General features: G+C 36.0%; 3 protein-coding genes across 7 annotated transcripts; 1 reads left to right on the top strand and 2 right to left on the bottom strand.

Moving 5' to 3' along the window:
• Positions 1-68: 68 nt before the first annotated feature.
• On the bottom strand, positions 69-12,060 carry LOC111442248 (THO complex subunit 4D-like). 3 transcript variants are annotated; one of them, XM_023079562.1, is made up of 7 exons: positions 12,041-12,060; positions 3,640-3,886; positions 3,163-3,306; positions 3,006-3,074; positions 2,358-2,545; positions 1,900-1,950; positions 69-640 (listed from the first exon to the last, which is right to left on the bottom strand). In XM_023079562.1, exons 2-7 carry the CDS (start codon positions 3,835-3,837, stop codon positions 403-405), a joined length of 888 nt encoding a protein of 295 aa, XP_022935330.1. In that variant the 5' UTR covers positions 3,838-3,886; positions 12,041-12,060; the 3' UTR covers positions 69-402. The 3 variants fall into 3 exon arrangements, with proteins under 3 accessions (XP_022935330.1, XP_022935328.1, XP_022935329.1); XM_023079560.1 differs by lacking the exon at positions 12,041-12,060 and adding an exon at positions 5,053-5,306; XM_023079561.1 differs by lacking the exon at positions 12,041-12,060 and adding an exon at positions 5,076-5,304.
• LOC111442250 (HMG-Y-related protein A-like) lies at positions 7,361-9,034 on the top strand. Its single transcript, XM_023079563.1, has 2 exons — positions 7,361-7,571; positions 8,293-9,034. Exons 1-2 carry the CDS (start codon positions 7,521-7,523, stop codon positions 8,791-8,793), a joined length of 552 nt encoding a protein of 183 aa, XP_022935331.1. The 5' UTR covers positions 7,361-7,520; the 3' UTR covers positions 8,794-9,034.
• Positions 11,388-20,131, bottom strand: LOC111442247. 3 transcript variants are annotated; one of them, XM_023079557.1, is made up of 14 exons: positions 19,738-20,131; positions 17,257-17,331; positions 16,972-17,134; positions 16,079-16,231; positions 15,568-15,641; positions 15,061-15,137; positions 14,904-14,975; positions 13,120-13,188; positions 12,901-12,947; positions 12,652-12,781; positions 12,494-12,562; positions 12,301-12,404; positions 12,065-12,140; positions 11,388-11,715 (listed from the first exon to the last, which is right to left on the bottom strand). In XM_023079557.1, the coding sequence occupies exons 2-14, from the start codon at positions 17,300-17,302 to the stop codon at positions 11,542-11,544; spliced, it is 1,254 nt and encodes a 417-aa protein (XP_022935325.1). In that variant the 5' UTR covers positions 17,303-17,331; positions 19,738-20,131; the 3' UTR covers positions 11,388-11,541. The 3 variants fall into 3 exon arrangements, with proteins under 3 accessions (XP_022935325.1, XP_022935326.1, XP_022935327.1); XM_023079558.1 differs by lacking the exon at positions 17,257-17,331 and having other exon boundaries at positions 16,972-17,202; XM_023079559.1 differs by lacking the exon at positions 17,257-17,331 and having other exon boundaries at positions 16,972-17,206.
• Between the last annotated feature and the right edge of the window lie 436 nt (positions 20,132-20,567).

Consider the following 20,567-nt stretch of genomic DNA (forward strand, 5'->3'; position numbering starts at 1 on the left):
AAAGTAATGAAAATCTGATATTAAGATTAAGAAATCAAATCAAATCAAAGGACCAAGGAGTTGAACAATAGGTCCCTAAAATAAAAGATACTACATTCTCAACAATGTATAGCAACAACTAAACTCGAAATCTCCTTTATACATAAAGCAATTCACCTATTTGAGAGATCGATGAACCCCAAGCTCGGTTCGTTCATGATCAACCGAAGAGGTAGAGGTTTTGATAAGGAAGGGTCAAACAGCATCATCTCCTCCATTAAATAGGAAAAATACAATCTAGTCTACTACTGAAGAGCAAAAAGTAAGCATGGAAATAACTAATGATAACCAAATAAGCACACACCCCACGAGAGTGTGACATACATTCTTCTATCTTACAGCTAACACAAGTGGTTAATCAGGTCAGGTTTGCATGGCTTCAGCATGGTAGTTTTCAAGCTCCTTGTCGAGTTCAGCGGAGGACTTCTCCACAGGTTTCTTTCTTCCTTGGCCACGGCCACGACCACTACCACTACCACGCCCTCGGCCACGGCCTCCACCTCCTAGACCACGGCCTCCTCCACCTCCTAGACCACGGCTCCAGCCCCCTCGCCCACGACCACGACCGCGACCACTCCTCAGCCCTCCACGATGGCTTGGACTATACAAAACCCAAAAACTCCAATAAAACCAGACAGCAATAGAAACAAGTTGTCCTACCGATTTAAGCAAGTACTTTATTTCCAACTCATGACGTGCATTTTTTTAAGAACTTAGTAGCTGAGGCTGAACACCATGCATATCTTTTTAAAAAATAACTAAATAAATAAATACATATTACATCATATATAATAAGTGCTTGAGAATTAAACCTATAATAAGTGTTGAGAATTAAACCAACAACCCTTAGATACCTCAAGTAAATAATTTCAAAGTGATCGAATATAACCTACAGTAACTAATTTCTTTGACTTCCAACCTACATTTCTTCTTACCGTCCACTCCTCCATGCATAATAAACTTGTTTACAACTATGAAGCAAAACGCACTCATGACCACATCTAGAAAAACATTTATTAGAAATTTATTTTGCGAACTATTATAATAGAACTCTTTTCTATTATTTTAGCAACTAACATCCTACTTAATAACCATTTCTTTTTTAATCTCTAGTTTCTAAAGAACTTCCCATTGTATTTAATAAGTGCCTCTTTAGAAAGTTTAGAAAGGTTGTATGTTCTATTAGATATAAATTTGAATTACATGTCTAATTGAACCCTAAATTTTCATTTGTGTCTAATAGGTCACCACAATTGTAAGTTTAAGAACTTATTAAACACTTCTTAAATTTAGGAGGTCTATTAAACACAAATTGAAAGTAGTTTAGAGACTAATCAAAGACTTTTGAAAGCTTAAGGACAAATTAAACAATTTAAGCTTAAAAAAACTAAGAAAAATCTTATTTTGTTTTTGTGTTTTCATTTCATTTTTCTGCCTATTAATTTTCAAATATAATTCATTAAAATAGAGGCATATATAAACAGTTGGTTTATAAAAATTAAGAAACACACAAACACACAAGCATTGCACTATTATCACTAACATCTGGCATCCTCTTTTTTTTTTTTTTTAATTCCCGAAACCTGTTTATTTCTAAGTGAAAATATTTTTATGGGGGAAAAAAAGAAAATTTTCATTGGCCTGACTTCCAAACAGATAGAAAAGATCTAACTCTCAATTGTAAAGGCCCTATAAAAATCAGAGATAAGACTAAATACCAAGAACAAATGACTTCCAAAATTAATCCAGCTACCAAGCAGTAAAACAATCTCAGAATGCAATTATAATAATAAAAGAACTGGTTCTCCACTATTGAATATAAAAATTTCATGCCCAATACAATCTCGAGTTAGAACTTACCCAGGAAAAGGGTTGACCGCGTGGGAGCTACCAGTACGACCAGATTCAGACCTGCATATACCCAACAAATATTAATTTTACTCTACATTTGAAGCAGATTTTGCCATCTTTTCATCAATCATTTTAAGAACGCGATTATCAAAGGAGAGCACGTAAGAGAGAGGGGGAAGTTTCCGACACAGCAGCCAAGGACAAGGGAACGTCTATATCACAGATAATAAATCATTAATAGACTACTACTATAAAATTTATCAAAGGCCAGTCTGAACAAAAATGAATACGTTTTTTTTGCAAATAGAAAAAAGAACCATTTCACTGATTGATGAAACAGATTATAAAAAGAAGACCTATCTGTGAGTAAGTACAAATTTCTATTCACAGGAAACAATAATTAGTTATGAAGATACTAAAATTAAATAAGAAAAGAGCAAAAAGGAAGAGAGAAAGATACTCCATACGTTAGAACAACGGTTCTCCTGCTTCTTCCATTCACTCCAGTAACGTTTATGCGTGCAGAAACTGGCGTGTCAGCATTATCTCCAAGCATTTCAATCTTCATTGGCTTCCCATCCAGTAACACATTGTTGTAGCGCTTTAGAGCAGCAAATGCATCACTTCTGCGAGTATATACCACCTCGGCTGAGCCCTTAAATAAACAATGGAAAGTTAATCAGCCAACTAAAGCTTGATAAGGGAGCTAACTATTACAAACGCATTTAGAACAGAAGAATGATTATCATATTTGCTATAGATGTCCTGCCAACTTAAGGGAAACAAAATACGAATAACAATGATAAATGAAGAAAATTTGAATTTGATATGTAAAAAACATGCAATATATAACATATTCATTAATTTTAACTTCTCGGCATTTGTTACATGTATTCTAGTAAAAAGTTCCTTGTAATAGCTTTTTTCAGCACTATCTAGCTTCCAAAGTAAAGATGAATTTTGCACATAGACAAATTCGAATCCACCAAAAGCAAATATTGATTTCATGGTCACACAGTTATGACTACCAAAACAATGTAAATACTCAATTCCAGAGAAAGCTATACGGCAACACATCACTGCATATTTCTACGAAAAAAACCAGTTGAACTTACACTTGGACGGCCATTTTTGTCATAATGAATTGCAAATCTTTTCAGGTCTCCAATCTCAGAGAACAACTCCTGAGTTCACCGTCAGGTTCCAAGAGAGTATTAATCAAAAAATGAAGAGAAAGCATCTTTAGTCAAATATATATGGCTTGAGTTGTACCCTTATATCTTCTTTGGTCACCCCATAATCCAAGTTAGAAACGTACAACTTTGTGCCAATTTCAATTCCAGAAATCCCTGAAGCTCTAAGACTGTCTTCAAATAAATCATGCTGCCACTGAACATTCTTCATTCTGCGTGGGGGCTGATGAAAGCATGCAGATAAGAATCCAGACGGAGAAAACACATATCAGCTTATAAATTGACAAGAATATAATTCTCCACTCTTGAAAGTCCTTTGAAAATAACCCAGATAACCCACACGTATTCAATATTTGCAAAGATAATGGTACAAATACACCAGGAGACGAATCGGATCAGAGGGTGACCCACGATGAGATTCTCCATAGAACAACAATTTTACTGATCCTCTTCTGTTAGAGTTACTTTAGTGTTATTTGAGATCCTCATGAGCATGTATTTCAAGGAATATCAGGTTCTCAAGCATATGCATTAAACATCACAGTTTGAAGCTTGCCTTGCTAATTGAGAAAGCAGATGGCCTTGCATTTATGCCGAGCGGACCTCTACGAACTGACCCTATCACTACTGCTCTTCCCCCATTATAAGACCCACCTGCACCACGCCCACGACGAGCCCTACCTCGTGCTCTAAGCTTCTCACGGTTATTCTTCTTTATCACATCCTCTAGGGACATATCCAAAGGAGTAGCCATCCGGTTTGATAAGAGGAAACAGATTTCGAAGAACTACAGAAAAGAAGTCCTGCAGAAAGGTAAGATAAACATTAATCATTATGATACTTGCATGAAACTTGACAAATCAATAATTCATTCAATGTATCAACTGTAACATGTATTCACTATTAGTTGAAAATGACCTGCTCATCCAACTCAACATCCATCCTCAACAAGACACAAACTCCCCACTAAAGCCCAACCAAGACTGTGAAGTGCCAAAGCAGATATTTCTAAAACAATTTGCCGTACCAACTCAAAGTTGAGGTTTAACATAACCCACCCACCAAAAGACACGTTCTAGATTTTTATGTATTTAACTTAACACATGGATCGGACTAGAAGAAGGTAGCCTTACATAGAAATGCAAATAGAACTGCAAATGTGCTTCATAACACTAGTAAAGGTAAAAATGGAATGCATAAACATCCGATTCTAGTCTGTAGGTCTGTTGATTTTCCAACTAAACTCTATTATGAGCTTTGAGGTTCTGTTACGTGGACCATAATGATGATTTGATGGACCATTTATGTAGTCATCGTTTCTTATGTTTTGTTTAAGATCGTTCTCCAATTTTCCGATATTTAAACTTCGGAAATTATACAAACAAAACGTATCGTTGTAGACATATTGTTAAACGAAATAAAATTTTAGAAACTAGAAATGCCAGTCAATGATTACTAACTCCAGTACGCCCATGTACAACATATGTACTTCCAAAATGGATGAGGTTATAACAGAGACAAATTCAAGACAGTCCAACTAACTTCAGATTTCAGATCTAAAACCCAAAACCAGGAAATATACCCATGAGAAGAAAGAAAATAACTATGTATAAAAATGTAACTAAAACTGGAAATAGAGTCAAAAGGCACATGGAAAATTGTTATTAATGAAAGATTTACGCATGAATCAAGAATTCATTATGCAAAAACCAAACATCCTCGCTCGATTGCAACTTCTACAACGCTTTAAAGATCTATAAGCACAAAATATCAATCATTCTCTTATAAACATCACAAAAGAGATAATCCCGATCGCATCGAACATTCTCAAAAAAAAAAAAAAAAAAATCTCCATCCAAAAGTCCGATTGACACCTAACCAAAAAGTGTATCAGCATAAAAAATCCACATAATAACCAAATTTTATAAAAACATAAAGAGATTAATACAATTTACCAGAAAAATAATATCTAAAAACAGTCGAAGGACTTACGAGAGAGCGAAGAGATAAGAATTTCAACGTCAAATAGAGGATTCTGAGGAGATGACGTCGGAAGGCGACACCGTGCGTGTGGGATTTATAGGGCGTTTTAGAAAGAAACTGAGATTCTTCTGGCAAGAGGCGGCGGCTGCGGCGGCGGCGGCCTGAGAGACACTTTCCTTCGGGACTAAGAAGACGATATTTTCTTCAATAAACCTTTTGTTCTTCCCTTGGATTTTACAATTGCGGTTTTGTAAACAAAAAATGGTCTATTTTTCTGTTGTTAATTATTGAAATTTGACCTAGTTTTCCTGATTTTCCTGAAATATAATCTTTTAAATGGTTTACCTACGAATGAAATACCTAAATTACCCTTCCGCAGACCTTCGAATACACTGCCCTTTTTGTCATTTTTTTAATTTCTTTTTTCCTTTTCTTTTCATTATCCATTTTACTAGTAAGAATCATTGTTCGTATCACATGTTCCACTTTAATGCAAAATCGACTGTTCGAGAATTTTACTGCATTTTATACGACCAAATCATGTTATCTATTTGTCTTAAACCGTTTTTCGTAGTGAAAATTGTCTTCTATATAGCAACATGAATCTCTCCAGCATTTTAAGACATTATTCAACACGTGATTGCTCAAAACCAATCATGCTTAACTTTGTAACAAAATGATACCTCCCCCAGTGGGTTAGAGGATGAACCAATGCACAAGTTAGTGGGCTTATGACATCTGAGTAAAGGAGGGGTATACGCATAAACCAATACCATATTTGAATGAGAGTCATCCTGAGAATAAGATGACTAAAAAAAATTGAAAGTCAGTACCTATACTAATTAGATACACTCTCCTTTTTTGTGGTTTAATCATAAGAACAGGTTTTGCTTAGGGTGACCTTCATAGAACTAAGAACAAAATATGCTAAAAGAACTCGTGTTAGTTTATGAGAATAGTATTCACTCTTAGAAGGCAAAGTACTCACCACTGTTAGTTTCGTGGGCTCCAAATATTTGTATTACATATTGGACATCCTTCGCCTTTATATTGTTTGTCTCCAATAATGTTTGTAGCATTTCTTTCCTTTCATATAACGACACGATGAATTTGATTGAAAATTGAGTGTTTTCACATTACAATTATTGATTTAGGGTGGCATGTATGAACATTCAAGTAACTGTACGATTAACTTGTTGTGGAATAATCAGTCGTCCAATGGAATTGATTTGGAAGGTTTTGTGTATGTGATTTGGGAATTTAAATGACTAAAATGTTCGTAGCTAGTCACTGTTCTTCGAGAAGACTTAACACAACACTAATTCAAATCTAAAATGTTAACACAAATATACTATTATTTTTTTCGAGATCATAAGTTCAAAATTGATTGAAAAATGGGTTTATAAGACAATTTTCATGTATTAAAATAATTTGTTTGATATTAAGAGACCAAAAGTTTTAAATCTAACCGGTGTAGACTAGGTTGAGATTAAACTTTACTCCGAGAAAAAAAAAAAAAAACATAAATGTATTAGCTGCAATGTTATTTATGTTTGTGGACTCAAATGGGACATTTCAAAAAATAAAAAATTAAACGAAAAGCCTTAAAATTTTAAATTTGCTACCCCTTTCTCCTTTTTTTTGTTTCTTACAGGTATCGGTCCAGTTGGGGAGATGCTAAGAAACTGCATTATCACATAGGAGTGTCAATCCGAGACATCAGTTAGTTGTATTTTTTTTAAGATTAATTTTGTATTATTGTATATGTGTTTTAAAAAATGAACGTATCTTCTACAGATTGATATTTGGTTAATATTGGACCAAATATTTAGTTGATAACTAGGAGTAGATATATAAATATAAGAAAATTAGAAATTAAATAGAAATAAAATTAAATAAAAAAAAAAATAGGATAAACTTGTAATCTAAAAATAAAAGGAAAAGACATTTAAGTGGTCAATTCCAAAAATCTTTGTTTGTTGCAGTTGCCACTTGCGAGGGCTGTCCGTCGTTCTCACAAGCTTGGAAAAGCCAGATAAAGAGGGGCAAAATCGTAACTTCACTACCTACGTTTTCAAAATCCTTGAAACAAGGTCGTACCACGTCATCAATCCGTGCAGAACTTCGATCCACAAATACAGACCGTCCGATCATCATCCACTAGAAGATTCCAGCTGTTCACGATTCACATCAAAATTGCAAAACAAAAAAATAAAATAAAATAAAATAAAGGGAAAGAAATTACTCAAAATCATTTTTTTTTAATTTTAAATTTTTTTTTTTATTGTTTCCTTTTTGCAAATCTGTGCTCAAATCAAACAGTTACAGAGCAAAATTTCGTTCGAACAGCAGTAGTAGGTTCCTCTCTCTCTATCTCTAGCTGCTTTCGGAGTGACTCTTCACCTTCTTTCTCTGTTGTCTTCACGGAAATTAAAGCTTCTGTTTCACTCTTCAATGGCGGCCGAAGAGGTTAATAAACCTCCATCACTCCCTCCTTACCCTGAGGTACATTCGTTTTCCTCTCTATTTCCCGCAATTTCTGATATTCATCAACCAAAAATGATGATATGTTCTGTTTTTTCTCTCTTAATTTTTTGCTCCTCTTCGTCTCACTACCTCTAATTTGTTGAATCTATTATGGATTTGTGTGTTAATCTGTTCTTGAATTAGGGTTTCTTCTGATTTTGTGTCTTGTTTACTGAATTTTGTTGTTCTCTGGTGATTTGGTTAACAGGAGAAAATCCTTGTTTCCTTGTGTTTTCTTGCATTTTCTTCTCTAATCTGAGCGTTTGTTTTTCGGAAAAAACATGAAACGTTGATTATTCATCGGAGATTTTTCATTTCTTTAGCTCTTGTTAGAGATGACATGAATGTGCTTCTGGTTCACTGCAGTTTCTTCGATGATTTGTTTCTGATCTTATTTTGAATGATTCTTCAGTTCCATCATCCTGAATGAAATGGTTTTGAGGTTTGAATTTTGTTTGAGTCAGAAGAGATTTGAGATTAATGCCATTAACTGAATTTGCTGGAAACAAGTTCATTTGAAATGTGCTTCGATTTGAATTCTCTTGAAATGCTGAGAAAGAAGAATCCTGATTGATTTGGCTATCAAGTTTCAATTTAGATCTGCGAATCATTGAAGCTGATAAAAGTGGATCATGAAAATGAAAGGAAAAGGTTGAATTGAAACACCATTTTTGAACGAGGGGCGTTTTAAATGTTGCAGATGATATTTAGGGCTATTGAGGCATTGAATAGTGACAATGGTTCAAACAAATCCACCATATCAAAGTACATTGAATCAACATATGGGAACTTACCAACTGGGCATTCATCTTTGCTAACGCACCATTTGAACATGATGAAAGCCAGTGGGGAACTTGTGTTCTGGAAGAACAACTACATGAAGAGGGATCCCACGGCACCTCCCCGGCGGGGACGTGGCAGGCCTCCAAAACTGAAGGTGCCTCTGCCGCCTGGTTCTGTTTTATCCCCGCCGAAGCCAAGAGGCCGCCCGCCTAAGGACCCGAATGCGCCTCCAAAACCTCCCAAACCACCAAAGCCAGTGCAGATGAAGGTATCTTCTGGGACTGGAAAACCGAGAGGACGGCCAAGGAAATTCCCTCGGCCAGCAACCCCGCCAGCTCCTCCGGTACCGAGTGGGAGGCCCAGAGGTCGACCTCCCAAGGTGAAGGGTCCATTGACAGAAGTTAGCGTTCAACAATAGATTGTTGCAGTGCAGTGTTAATTGGTAGTATCTTGACTCTTTCTCTATCTCACTCGTATCTCTCTCTCTCTTTGTTGCTGTGTGGGGAGTTGTAGTTGTAGTGTTAGTTTTAGTTTGATGTGGGTGTGGGTGTAATTCATGTAAAATGTGTAGTGGTTTGTGAGTCTCTGTTGCTTTCTAATTTACGAAGTGAACATTGACCTGTGCTAATCATAATTTGTTCAGTGTTTCAATCCTTAAACATCTTTATTACTTCAAACATGACTCATCAGACTGGTTGTTCTTCCTTTGTGAAACCCCATATGAACACATTCACAAGTGTCACTATAGCAAGAGATGTTACATCATGAGTTTGCTTTCAACCAAATATGGTAAGGTTAAGCAGTTGACTTGTAGTAGGAATTAGACGAGTGTGAATATAGAATTACTAGGCTCTAAAAGTCAATATGAGAAGAGACAAGGAAAATTCCTACCAGGTTTGATTGGTTGCGGGAGATCCCAATGATTAGAGTCAAGAATGGGTCCCGAAAAGGGGTGGATTGTGAGATCCTACGCTGAATGAAGAGAGGAACGAGTGTCAGCGAGGACTCTAAACCCTAAAGGGGGATTAGATTATTAGATCCTACATTGATTGGAGAGGGGAACGAAACATTTTTATAAGGGTGTGAAAACATCTCTCTAGTAGTCGTGTTGTAAAACCTTGAGAGGAAGTTCGAAAAGAAAAATCCAAAGAAAACAATACGTACATGTTAAGATAACACTTCTAAACAAAGAAAAACATCATTGTACTTTTTAAAAGGGGTGTCCACTTTATGCTTATCCATTTTTGTTTGTCACTGGATGTACTTTGAATAGATGGATTGGGGATTCATAGGACCATATGGATCTGCAAGATGGGAAATATTTTGAAGGATTAAATAGAGTTTGAACTGTATATAGGCTTAATAATCAGTGACAGTGCTTCAGAATGTCTGAGTCGATAGGCCATTTGGCCCACTGCTATGATGGGTGTATTGAATGGTTGGTGTTATAAAAGGAGCATACCAAATGCTTGCTTGTTTTTTCAAACGTGTCTTAGGTCTTGGAGTAGTTAATGGTGTCGTCACGTAAGTAACTTAGTTCTCTCCCTTTAATTTGACTGTTCTATTAGAGTTAGAGTCCATTCACGATAAATGTAAGAATTTTAAATTGCAAAAGGCATCAACAAAATTTCAACGTTACAAGTTTGATAATACATATGTTTATGTTCTTTTTTCTTCTCATTGATTGTCCTTAAAATTATGATATAACTCTCGATTTGTCTATTAAACTCAAACATATTAACTCACACACATATGCTAACATACAACATTGTTAAAACATTTAAGTTTTTTTCTATAGCCAATATAGCTCGATCGAAAGGGAGTTAGATGATCTTTAAGAAGAGAGGCAAAAAAGTGGGAAAATAGGTAAGAATAGCTGGAGATGAAGCGAACGAGAGAGAGAAAATGTAAAAGAGAGGTGATGAAGTGTAGATAAACATTTTTCGACAATTTAAACTTTAAAAACGATCCGTAATAACAATTAAGCTTTTTTTTTAAAAGTTCAAAACAATTAAAAACTTAGAAGGTATTTTAATCCAAAAACTAATGGCACCAAATTAGTGTTATTGTTTTTTAAGAATGGAGGCAAAGATGGATGGGATTCAATTTATATTGGAGATTTTGAAGGGTTCTGTGTTTCAGCTTCAGTAGTGCTTCTGTTCTGACTTGTGAGGATCATCCAACCATTACTGTTCTTCTGCAGCATGGGACCAGACAGAGACAAATTACAGAGAAAGACAGACACAGACACAGACATCTGATTAAGAAACAACATTAAAGTAATTGACTATATTTCATGTCTAATTAGTTATTGACAGTTCTTATATGCATAATTAATTAATGGCTGACCAGAAGGTATTGATGTAAATAAAGTTTACCGTGTTAGGGTTTATACACTATTATATACACTATTATAAGAAATGTTTTGTTCTCCTCCCTAACCGACGTGGGATCTCACAATCCACCTCCCTTCAAGTTCCCACGTCCTTGCTGACACTCGTTCCTTTCTTCGATCGATGTGGGACTCCCAATCCTCCCTCTTTTGGAGCCCAGCGTCCTTCAATCGATGTGCGACCCTCCAATCCTCCTTTTTTTGGAGCCTAGCATCCTTACTGGCACATTGCCTCGTGTCTACTCCCTTCGAAGCTCAACCTCTTTGTTGGCACATCGTTCGGTGTTTGACTCTAATACCATTTATAACTATCTTATTATACTATTTGTAACCATCCAAGTCTACTCCTAGTAAATATGGTCCTATTTGACATCAGAATTAATTTCTACCATTATTGATCTTTATCAAAGATCACAATTGATTTCTACCATTATTGATCTTTATCAAAGATCACAATGCAGAAGTAATTAATGATCCACTGATATATGCATTCAATGATTGACTTTATCCACATAAATAGTTTTTACTTTAGATAAAATCATTACATTTTAAGTAAATAATAAATGATCGATGTTTTAAGGCAGTTTGGTGTTTCTCTAGAGTGAAAAAGGTAAAAAAGATGAAGAAAAAGAGGGCTGTTTCCTTATATTTGTAAGAAAAATCCCATGAGATAAAATGACTTAGTTTCCTTTACAGCAGCCTCCAATTCTTTTTTATCCTATGCTCTTAAATTAAGCTATCTACAAGTGAAGATTTTGGTTCTAATAAGATCTCTCACAATCGATCTGCGTCGTCGTCGTCATTAGCTTCATTAGCTTCCATGGTGGTCTTTTGGTTCACTGTAAAGCTCCAGCTGTCTCCTTCTTCTATTTCCCACTGTTTCTTCAGCTCCTTGATGGCTTTGGATGCTGCAGAAGCTATTGCTGGGTTACTATCTTCTGCAAGTCTCTGCAAAATCAATAATAAACATGCAGCCATCAGAGGCTGAGAATGATGCTAGTTCGGTTTGATTAGCTCTTTGGAATCTAGCTTAAACGACTTCCCCTTTTGTAGAAAGATTAATAAAATAGGCTTTCAACTGCATGAGCTGAGAGCAAGTGAACGAACGAGACCCGCATGAGGGAACGAACGAGACCCACATGGGCGAGAGCAAGTGAATGAACTAGACCCGCATGGGCGAGAGCAAGTGAATGAACGAGACCCGCATGAGCAAGAGCAAATGAATGAACTAGACCCGCATGAGCGAGAGCAAGTGAAGGAACGAGACCCCCGAGAGAGAGAGAGAGAGAGCAGTTACCTGCAAAGCTCCCATGCCTGCATTTCCAAGAGTCCACATGGATGGGGCTGCTGCCAGAGCATTGGCCAGTGCTTGTCTTGATTACCAAAGCAACAACAAAGATCAGCTTATTACCCCGTTGAAGCAATAATAGAAAAAAAATAACACAGGCGTAAAATTTCCAGCATCTCCAAGAACGCACTCAAATTCTAAGCAAGCTATGTTACTTCGTCCATCAGGAATCAAAATCAGCATACCTAGTATTTTCGTCTGGAGAGCTCGAACATTCCGCAAGGAGTGATACGCTGCTTTTGCCATCCATTGCATCAAGATCCATGAGAGTTCTAATCAACAGCTCGAGCTACGAAAGATAGAAATAACTAATGAGCAAATCGAAACCTTTGTCACTGTCAATGTTGTCCAAAGAATTGACAGTCGAGAAATTTAGACCTCATCTGGATCAGTATAATCAATTCCATCAGCTTCAGAGAGGGCAGAGGCCATGCTCCAATAGATTTCCTATACATCCAGTAGATGGAGAATATTGTAATTGTGGATACAAACTGTAAAATGAAGAACAATTATTGATGGCCATAGACAAAAAATACCTGAATAGCAGAAATGCGGTCAGTTGATAGTTCACCGGTTAAGAAATCGAGACTCTTGCCGTTTTTTTCTAGTTTTATACGGCCCATCACATCATTGGCAATTGGAAACCCGGGTTCATTAGACAGAGGACTGCAAATGAATGTCAAAAGTTTAATTAGCTATCGAATACAATCTCTCCTGGCTCCTATAGGGAAATAGAGAGAGAAGGGGAGCAAATGGAGAAATTCTCAAGTAAAAGAAGAACTTACAATTTGTACATCTTTCTCACCATCATATCATGTATATTTTTGACAAACTGCAACAAAAGAGTACATAAAAAGGTCAACTCTTTCTTGGAAGCAAAAATTAAATGGAAAAAGATAACAAAAAAACTACTTCAAATGACTAGAAGTTTAGGGAAATTAGTCAAAATCATTTACGGCTCTCCACCCCCAAGAAAAGAAACGAACACTGTTCATATGATTTACCTCTAAAGCCGTCATGGCATCTTCCATTGCCCGCTGTTTAGCACGGAAATCAGCCATGCGCAAATCAGCCTGAAAATTGTGAAGCAGCAGTGAGAGCTATGCATGAAACTCCACCCATACAACTAGTTAAGATACACCAGACAACCAAAAAGGAAAAAAAATGAAAAAGATAAACTGCTTTTCTCCACAAGATGATAGTACTGTTCAAACCCGCCAAATAAATTCCATCGTAAACCCCAACTGACTCGACATCCTCCCAAAACCGACCCACAAATTTCTAAGCCGATCTTCAAATTCCCACCAAAATAACTCTCGCTGCAGTCTCTACCCCATCAAATGATTTGATCACTCGGAATTGTTCAGGTAGGAAGGAGGGGTTTTTGTGAATCTAAATTGTTTTCAGTCATTTTTTGAGTCTATTTCTGGTTTGGAGATCAATAGAGGAAAGAATTTGATTCTGGATATCAACTGTGATTCAATCAAGATGAATAGGTGGGCAGCATTAATGAGGAGGGAGGTAGGTTCCTTTTGTAGTTCTTATTTAGGTCTCTGTTTAGGTCGCAACCCTCATAGTTTTCCTTTTTGGGACCTTGTTTTTTCTCTAAAGGGGTAGATTCCGACCTACATTCAATCCTTGTGTCAGTTAGTAAGACTTCGGAGAAGCTTACGGGAGATTTCTTATGGAAAGAGTTCGATGAAGGAATGGGTCTCATTTAGTCTGAAGAAGATGTCTAAGCCTATACACCTTGGGGGGTTAAGTTTTCGAAATGAGGAATTTTTAGCCAAGTAATTATGGCGTTTTATCCATAAGCCCAATTCTTTATGGCAAAGGGTCATTGCAAACAAATATGTCCCCATGCTCATGAATGGTCTTTGGATGGGACCTTCAAAGGCACTTCCAAAAATTTGGGGAAAGCTACCTCCGTTGGGCTTCCTTATTTTTCTTTGTTTATCTAGTATGAGATGAGTCATGCGAGGGATACCTATTTTTGGGTAGATATATGGTTGGGAGACAAACCCCTTTGCTCCTTTCTCCCTTATTTATACCATCTTTCCTTTATTTATACCATCTTTCCTCTATAAGGGATCACTCAGTGGCTTCAAAGTGGCTTCAATTCTTCTCGCTTAAAGAATAAACCCACCGCTAGCAGATATTGTTCTCTTTAGACTTTTCCTTCTAGACTTCCCTTCAAAGTTTTAAAACGCGTATGCTAGGGAGAAGTTTCCACACCTTTAAAAGAAATGCTTCGTTGCCCTCCCCAACCGATGTGAGATCTCACGTATCTTTAGCTCAATTTAGAGTTTTGTCCTTCTTTGTCTGACAGGGAAACGACAAACATTGTTAGCATTTTGCCCTGGTTGAGGGTTCTTTTGTTCATCTTGAGAAAGGGGATTTATCTACTTCCAAAGGTTTTTCCTGCAGATATATATATATATATATATTTATTTATTTATTTATTTATTTATTTTTACTTTGGAAGGTTAAAATTACCACGTGAAGTGAAGTTATTCTCTTGACAAGTCCTCCACAGAAGAATTAACACTTTGGACAGTTTTTCAAGGACTTTGTCTAGTTTGATGGGTCCTCAGTTGCATCCTTTGCAGGAGAGCAAATAAGGACATTAGCCATTTTTAGTAGGACGAGTTGTTTTCGTCGGGTCATTTTGGGATTGTTTTTTCGAGGAGCATGGTTTTCAATTTTTTTGAGGAGCATGCCTCAGTTGCATCATAAATGCATGCATCAAGAGTAATAAAATCAAGAATATTGGGATACAATAAGGTACCTCTAAGGCTCCATCACTCCAATGCTCATCTGCAGCACTTTTCAGACTAGATTGAGCCTTTTCTCTCAAAGCCTGGAAGAGAATAGAAGTTCAATAAATATTAAATGGATTTAATATTCTATCCATATAAGATCCAAAATTATCAATTTAAGCTTACTGTAGCAATGCGTCGCAGTCGCTCAGCTTTTTTCTTCACATTACGGTCAATTGTTTCTGTATCCTCTCTAGCTCGAGCTAAACAACAAAAATATAGGAGTTTACAAGTTATGTTATAAAATTATTAGTGACGAAAACATATGCAAATACGAAAATAAAATGCAGGAAATAAACAGAAAAAGGAAGCTCATATTTCAAAAGTTTGAATGTTACTGGTGGATGACATGGAAAGGGAAAAATAAATTAAGAAAATCATAAAGAAGAGGGGATCAAAAGAAAACCACTTCTGGATTTGGATTGACCAGTTGGAAGAATCCATATTGAGGGCAAACATAGACTAAACAAGTAGCAGACAAGCCAAACCCAAAGTTCTTGGAGGCAAAAAACTAGCAAAGATGAGTTTAGAACATGAATGAAAATACAGTCCTCCAGGTTTTTTGAGTACCAAAGGACAAGATATGCAGGCGCACGATGTAGGAAAAAAACTGCATCTAAAGTAAAGGGATACCATCAAGCTTAAGAAACTTAGATCCAAGAACAGCAACATCTTGACGTGCACGTGCATCCAGTCTCATTATGCCACTGATAATAGTAGGAAAATATGTAAATAAGTTCAAAGTGGATGAAAAATCTAACATTTACATGCATCATAACCAACACAGACATATCCACTTTCAAGCATATATCATAAGAGCGTGTGAGCAGCAATCCATGAAGATTAGATAGAACCAAATAATGGTATAACTTTGTTAGAAGTTTTGAACACAATTTTTCCTGAGCATGTTCTTCTAAAATTCAAATGGAACAAATTCATTTTATCATGATAACCAGGGTAATTCTTTTTTTCCCTATATCAAATAATCCAAAATGTCTCTATGTTTACATTTGAATCGATTATATGCATCTAAAGCACAGGTAAGAGTGAATACTAACTACTAATACTGACAATCTTCATTGAAGTAGTTAGATAGACATCATTGCGACCACGAAAGAAAATGATTCTGAAACATGGATATTACCGAGAAAGCAATACAATATCATTGCGAGCCCTTTCATTTACAAATTTTGCATCATTGTACGCAAACCGACAGGCTTCAGCTATTCCAGGGTTGTACTTAATGGTCCTTCTAGGCACGGTCTGCTGCTTATCTTTATCATCTCCTGTTTGGGCACTGATGAGGGACATAAATAATCTTAATTATGTGATCTCAAAATATCACTAAGAATCATAGTTTGTGTTCTTCGACAACTATGCTGATTATGTGATTTCCCTGATCTTAACAAAATTCAAAATCATACAAGACTTCATAATGATTGCGAAATGGTCAGCAACAAATTGATTGCATGTGCTATATCAAGTCTAAAACTAAATAACTTACATATTTTAGATTATAGAAATAATGAAGCATTTATAAATATAATAGGCAGGAGTAGAGAAAGGAAAAGGAAGACATTTGAAATAATAGTTTTCCTGAATAAAAAGGAAGAAAGCTGCCTTCCCTAAGAATAGGAAGGGGATAAAAAGCTCATATTCCTTATGTTGTCCTTGATATTATTCCCCAGGTGAGTGTATGTATGCGTGCATATAAGTGAACTTAGATATATTCCTCAGTATATTCATTATAGCAAGGTAACACGAATAGAATATCTGTAGTTTCTCCATGGGAAAGCCCAACAACATAACACTGCACTTAAGAAGGTGACTTGACTACCCTTGAGTTCTTATATATAATTTGGTAGAACATTCTTTAAAATAACTCGATGCTTTTCTCTTACAAAGGGAAATGAAAACGTACAATTCATCTTAACCGATTACGTAGGCATAGTAAACTATAGAGACAACATTAGATCAGTAAACTTTTAGAATCAAACATGTCAGAAAATTCACTAATGATTGTCAGCATCATCTTACCATCTTAAACCTGCAGGATTATCAGAAGGCATAGCACATTCTTTAGTATCTGTATGATGAGTTCCTGTTGAGGAGCATAACACTGCAGGTTTGCGTGACAGGGTAAAGCACAAAGGTTTTCCATATGAGTTCCGCCGCCCATGACTAGAAACTTTGACTTTTGCTGCAAGAGACATCCATGGAGCTCCCCAATGTCAACTCAACAGCTTGATGGATTTAATTTTTCACGTTCTGACTTGGATAAAGAAGAAAGAACTCCATAAGAATTAGATAAAGTTGCCTTACTGGTCACTACTGGGCTGCTCGAAACCTTGATTGCAGTTAATGCCATGGAAGGATCAATGAGAAAAAGGAATGAACCTAGCAAGGAACGTGATCTTAGGATAACTCACAGCCAGATTGGCACAAAAAGATATTTCATAGATTCTATATTGATCTCTACATAAAATACACAAATAAAACTAACAGATACATTTTAAATTAAGCAAGAGCACAAAAACTAAATATACATCCTTCATATTGAAAGGATGCTTACATATGAAGTGTTATGGCAGTTTTGATTAGATGACAATCACAAGAGCAAGAATTCAGCCATTTTCACCCTGCTGTTCAACAACATTGTTATTCACAACAAACCACTCAATAGATAATCATACTAGGGTACCGAGTATGCTACATATTCCATTCTGAAAGAATATTCCTAGTACTCCCATCAAATGGTTTATGTACCACACTAAAAGCATCTGACATACTCTTAAAGTGAGAAATGGTTCAACAGTTGTTTAGATTGTTCAAATTAACCACTAAACTACGATTAGAATCGGAAAATCTCAAGGCTATAAAATCAGGTTTTTCTTGGGTCTTCTTTTCAGAAAGGAAAGTAAAATACTTGTCATTTGTTGCAAAAAGAGGTAGTCTTTTCTATTTCTTCGATATTAGTTCTTCTTTGACGCAAAGAATGTGTTGGCAAATATTTTGATGTCTCCAAAAGACATGATGCCACGCTGATAACTATAGAAAGCCCAATCAGTAGATGCCCATAGAGAAGAAAAATCTATTTGCCTCCCAAAGCTCCTCACAACACTTCTTCACCTCTCCAAAAAAATTTATATCAAGAAAACGAGACTGCCACATAATCTTTTCTTTGTCATTGAACCCCTTCTCAAACAGATAAGTACATAGAGTCGGGAAATACTCAATTTTGATTTCTTTCGCCACTTTGTACTCTAGATAAAATTTCTTGAAATTTCCTACTTTGTCTTCATATAAGAAGATATTTCATCCTCTTTTGAGCTCGTTTTCTTATTAATATAATGTTTGTTTTCTATCCCATATGTTGCAAGTGTAACTATCTTGCTTGCTTTTCATATTAATTTCAAGAGAGGTACATGTGACTTTTATAATACATAAAGAATACATAAAGGCTAAATAAATCCTAGATATTAGGTAGCAATAAATATGCATAAATCTCTAGATACTGGTAACAACAAATCTAAATAAATCTCTAGATACTAGGTAACAATTTGAGGTGATAGATATTTAATTTAATGATATAATTGAAGCTTAATTTCATATCAGAATCAACATTTTACACTCTAACAATGGAACTAGATATTTCAATGCATATCAAAGTGATTTTTTAAAAAGTAAAGGTACCATCTGGGTGTCAACATGCTCCTAAACAAAATGGAATTTCCGAACGAAAAAATAGGCATTTGTTTGAGGTTGCACGTGCCATAATGTTTTCTATGCATGTTCTAAGTAGTTATGGGAGAGGCTTTACTCGTGGCTACTTATTTGATAAATACGATAACTAGTAAGGTTTTGAACTTTATAACTCCCTTGAATGTATTAAAACCGCATACATTTCGGTTGACCCATGAAAATTTTGGTTGCATTGCATATGTTCACATATCTAGCCCTTTTTCGATTGGAGCTTGATCATAGAACTACAAACTCCATTTTTTTGGGTTATGCTTCATATTAAAATAGGCAAAAATGTTTTGATCCTCAGAGAGAAAGATAAAGGGAGGTCATTTGTTTTCTCAGAAGTAACTTTCCACAGTTTCATTCAAAAGTTATGTTTCCTTGTGAAACAAAGACAATTTTCTAGCGCTGGAAGTCAATGGATACACATTTCAATACTTTCTCGGCTATTCACACTTCGCAAAAGACCTAATTTTAGGGATGGGGCTAACACTCTCTTCAGGTTTCACATTTGGAAAGGTAGCACTTGCCTTGCTGAGGCACTTCCAAGAATTTTCTCCTCGGCTCTCCAAAAGGAATTCTTCATATTTCCTCCAAGAATGAGATCTAAACCATTACTAAAACCTACATTGGCAGTTCCCACCAATCAAATAGAAACTCCTTATGATTCCAACTGATCGATGAAAGTTAATCACATTCAAAGAAATCTGCAAATCACAACGCTTGATCCCCACTTGGGAAATTTGTTCTCTCAGGTAACAGATCATAATTGTATGGAAGTTAATAAGTGAAATTACAGCATCAAAGTTCAATAATCCAAACAATAACACTAATTTCCATACCAAGCTTAATCCAAATAAGAAAAGAATCAAAATCAAGCTATAAGCACCAACAAAAATGGAGTTTACATTCATCAAGACAGCAAATATAAAGATCAAGGTAGAGTGATGAGTAGTAACACAATCTCAGGAGTTCAAAGCTTAAAACACGATTAAACAAAACCCGATCAAAGAAAAGTAGAGCTAAGGAGCATCTGAACGAGCAAACTGCAAAACTAACCTGTCCGAAGGACCAAAACAGATTAGACAAGAGAAAGGGGAGATGAACAGCTGCAAAATTTGTAGTGAGGGACAAAGGGGAAGAAATTGGAACCACAAACAAAATCTATGGCGCCGTGAAAGCCAACACAATCGGACAAAGAATGTGAATGAAAATGAATGGATGGAATGAGGGCCTACGGGGTCAGCAGTTTCTTCACATTCAATGGATTCGCCGCCGTCCACACGTTATGATGGCTACCCATTCCCAATTTCACCACGTATGGATAAATGTATTGACTACCAGTTCGAAATTCATGTGATTTTCTCTAAAATTCAATGGATTTTTTTTCTTCATTGCTTCCGGCCATGATAGACCGGATAAGAATGGATAAGAGGCTCTGAAATGGACGTGAAGGGATGGAGAATTATCGAATATTTAACCTTCATTAACATTTTGTTTTTTTATTAAATATATTAAATGTCTCTTTAAAAAATATATATATATATATTCTTTTTTAATTTAAAACTCATTTAATAAATATTAAATAATGCGCGGTAATAAATATCAAATCCCAGGGCTCAACCTGGATGGAGGTGGCTTTTAAAGTCCACCGTCAAATCTCAAGGCTCAACCCTGGACAGGAAGTTGAATCTACCGAGCTGGAGTATGGTAGGGGTAGAGGAAATTTTCGATGGAGCGGTAAAATGCGTAGAGATCGGAAAGAACACCAACGGTGAAAACACTCTCCTGGGGTACAAAATTTAGTTGAGGTAAATTGAATCGAGATCAATAAACTCAAAAACTTTAGTCCAAAGCTCAAATCGAAAATTTGAGAGCTCAAAGCTAAG

Source organism: Cucurbita moschata, unplaced genomic scaffold, assembly GCF_002738365.1.
Source record: "Cucurbita moschata cultivar Rifu unplaced genomic scaffold, Cmos_1.0 Cmo_Scf00004, whole genome shotgun sequence".
NCBI lineage: Eukaryota > Viridiplantae > Streptophyta > Magnoliopsida > Cucurbitales > Cucurbitaceae > Cucurbita > Cucurbita moschata.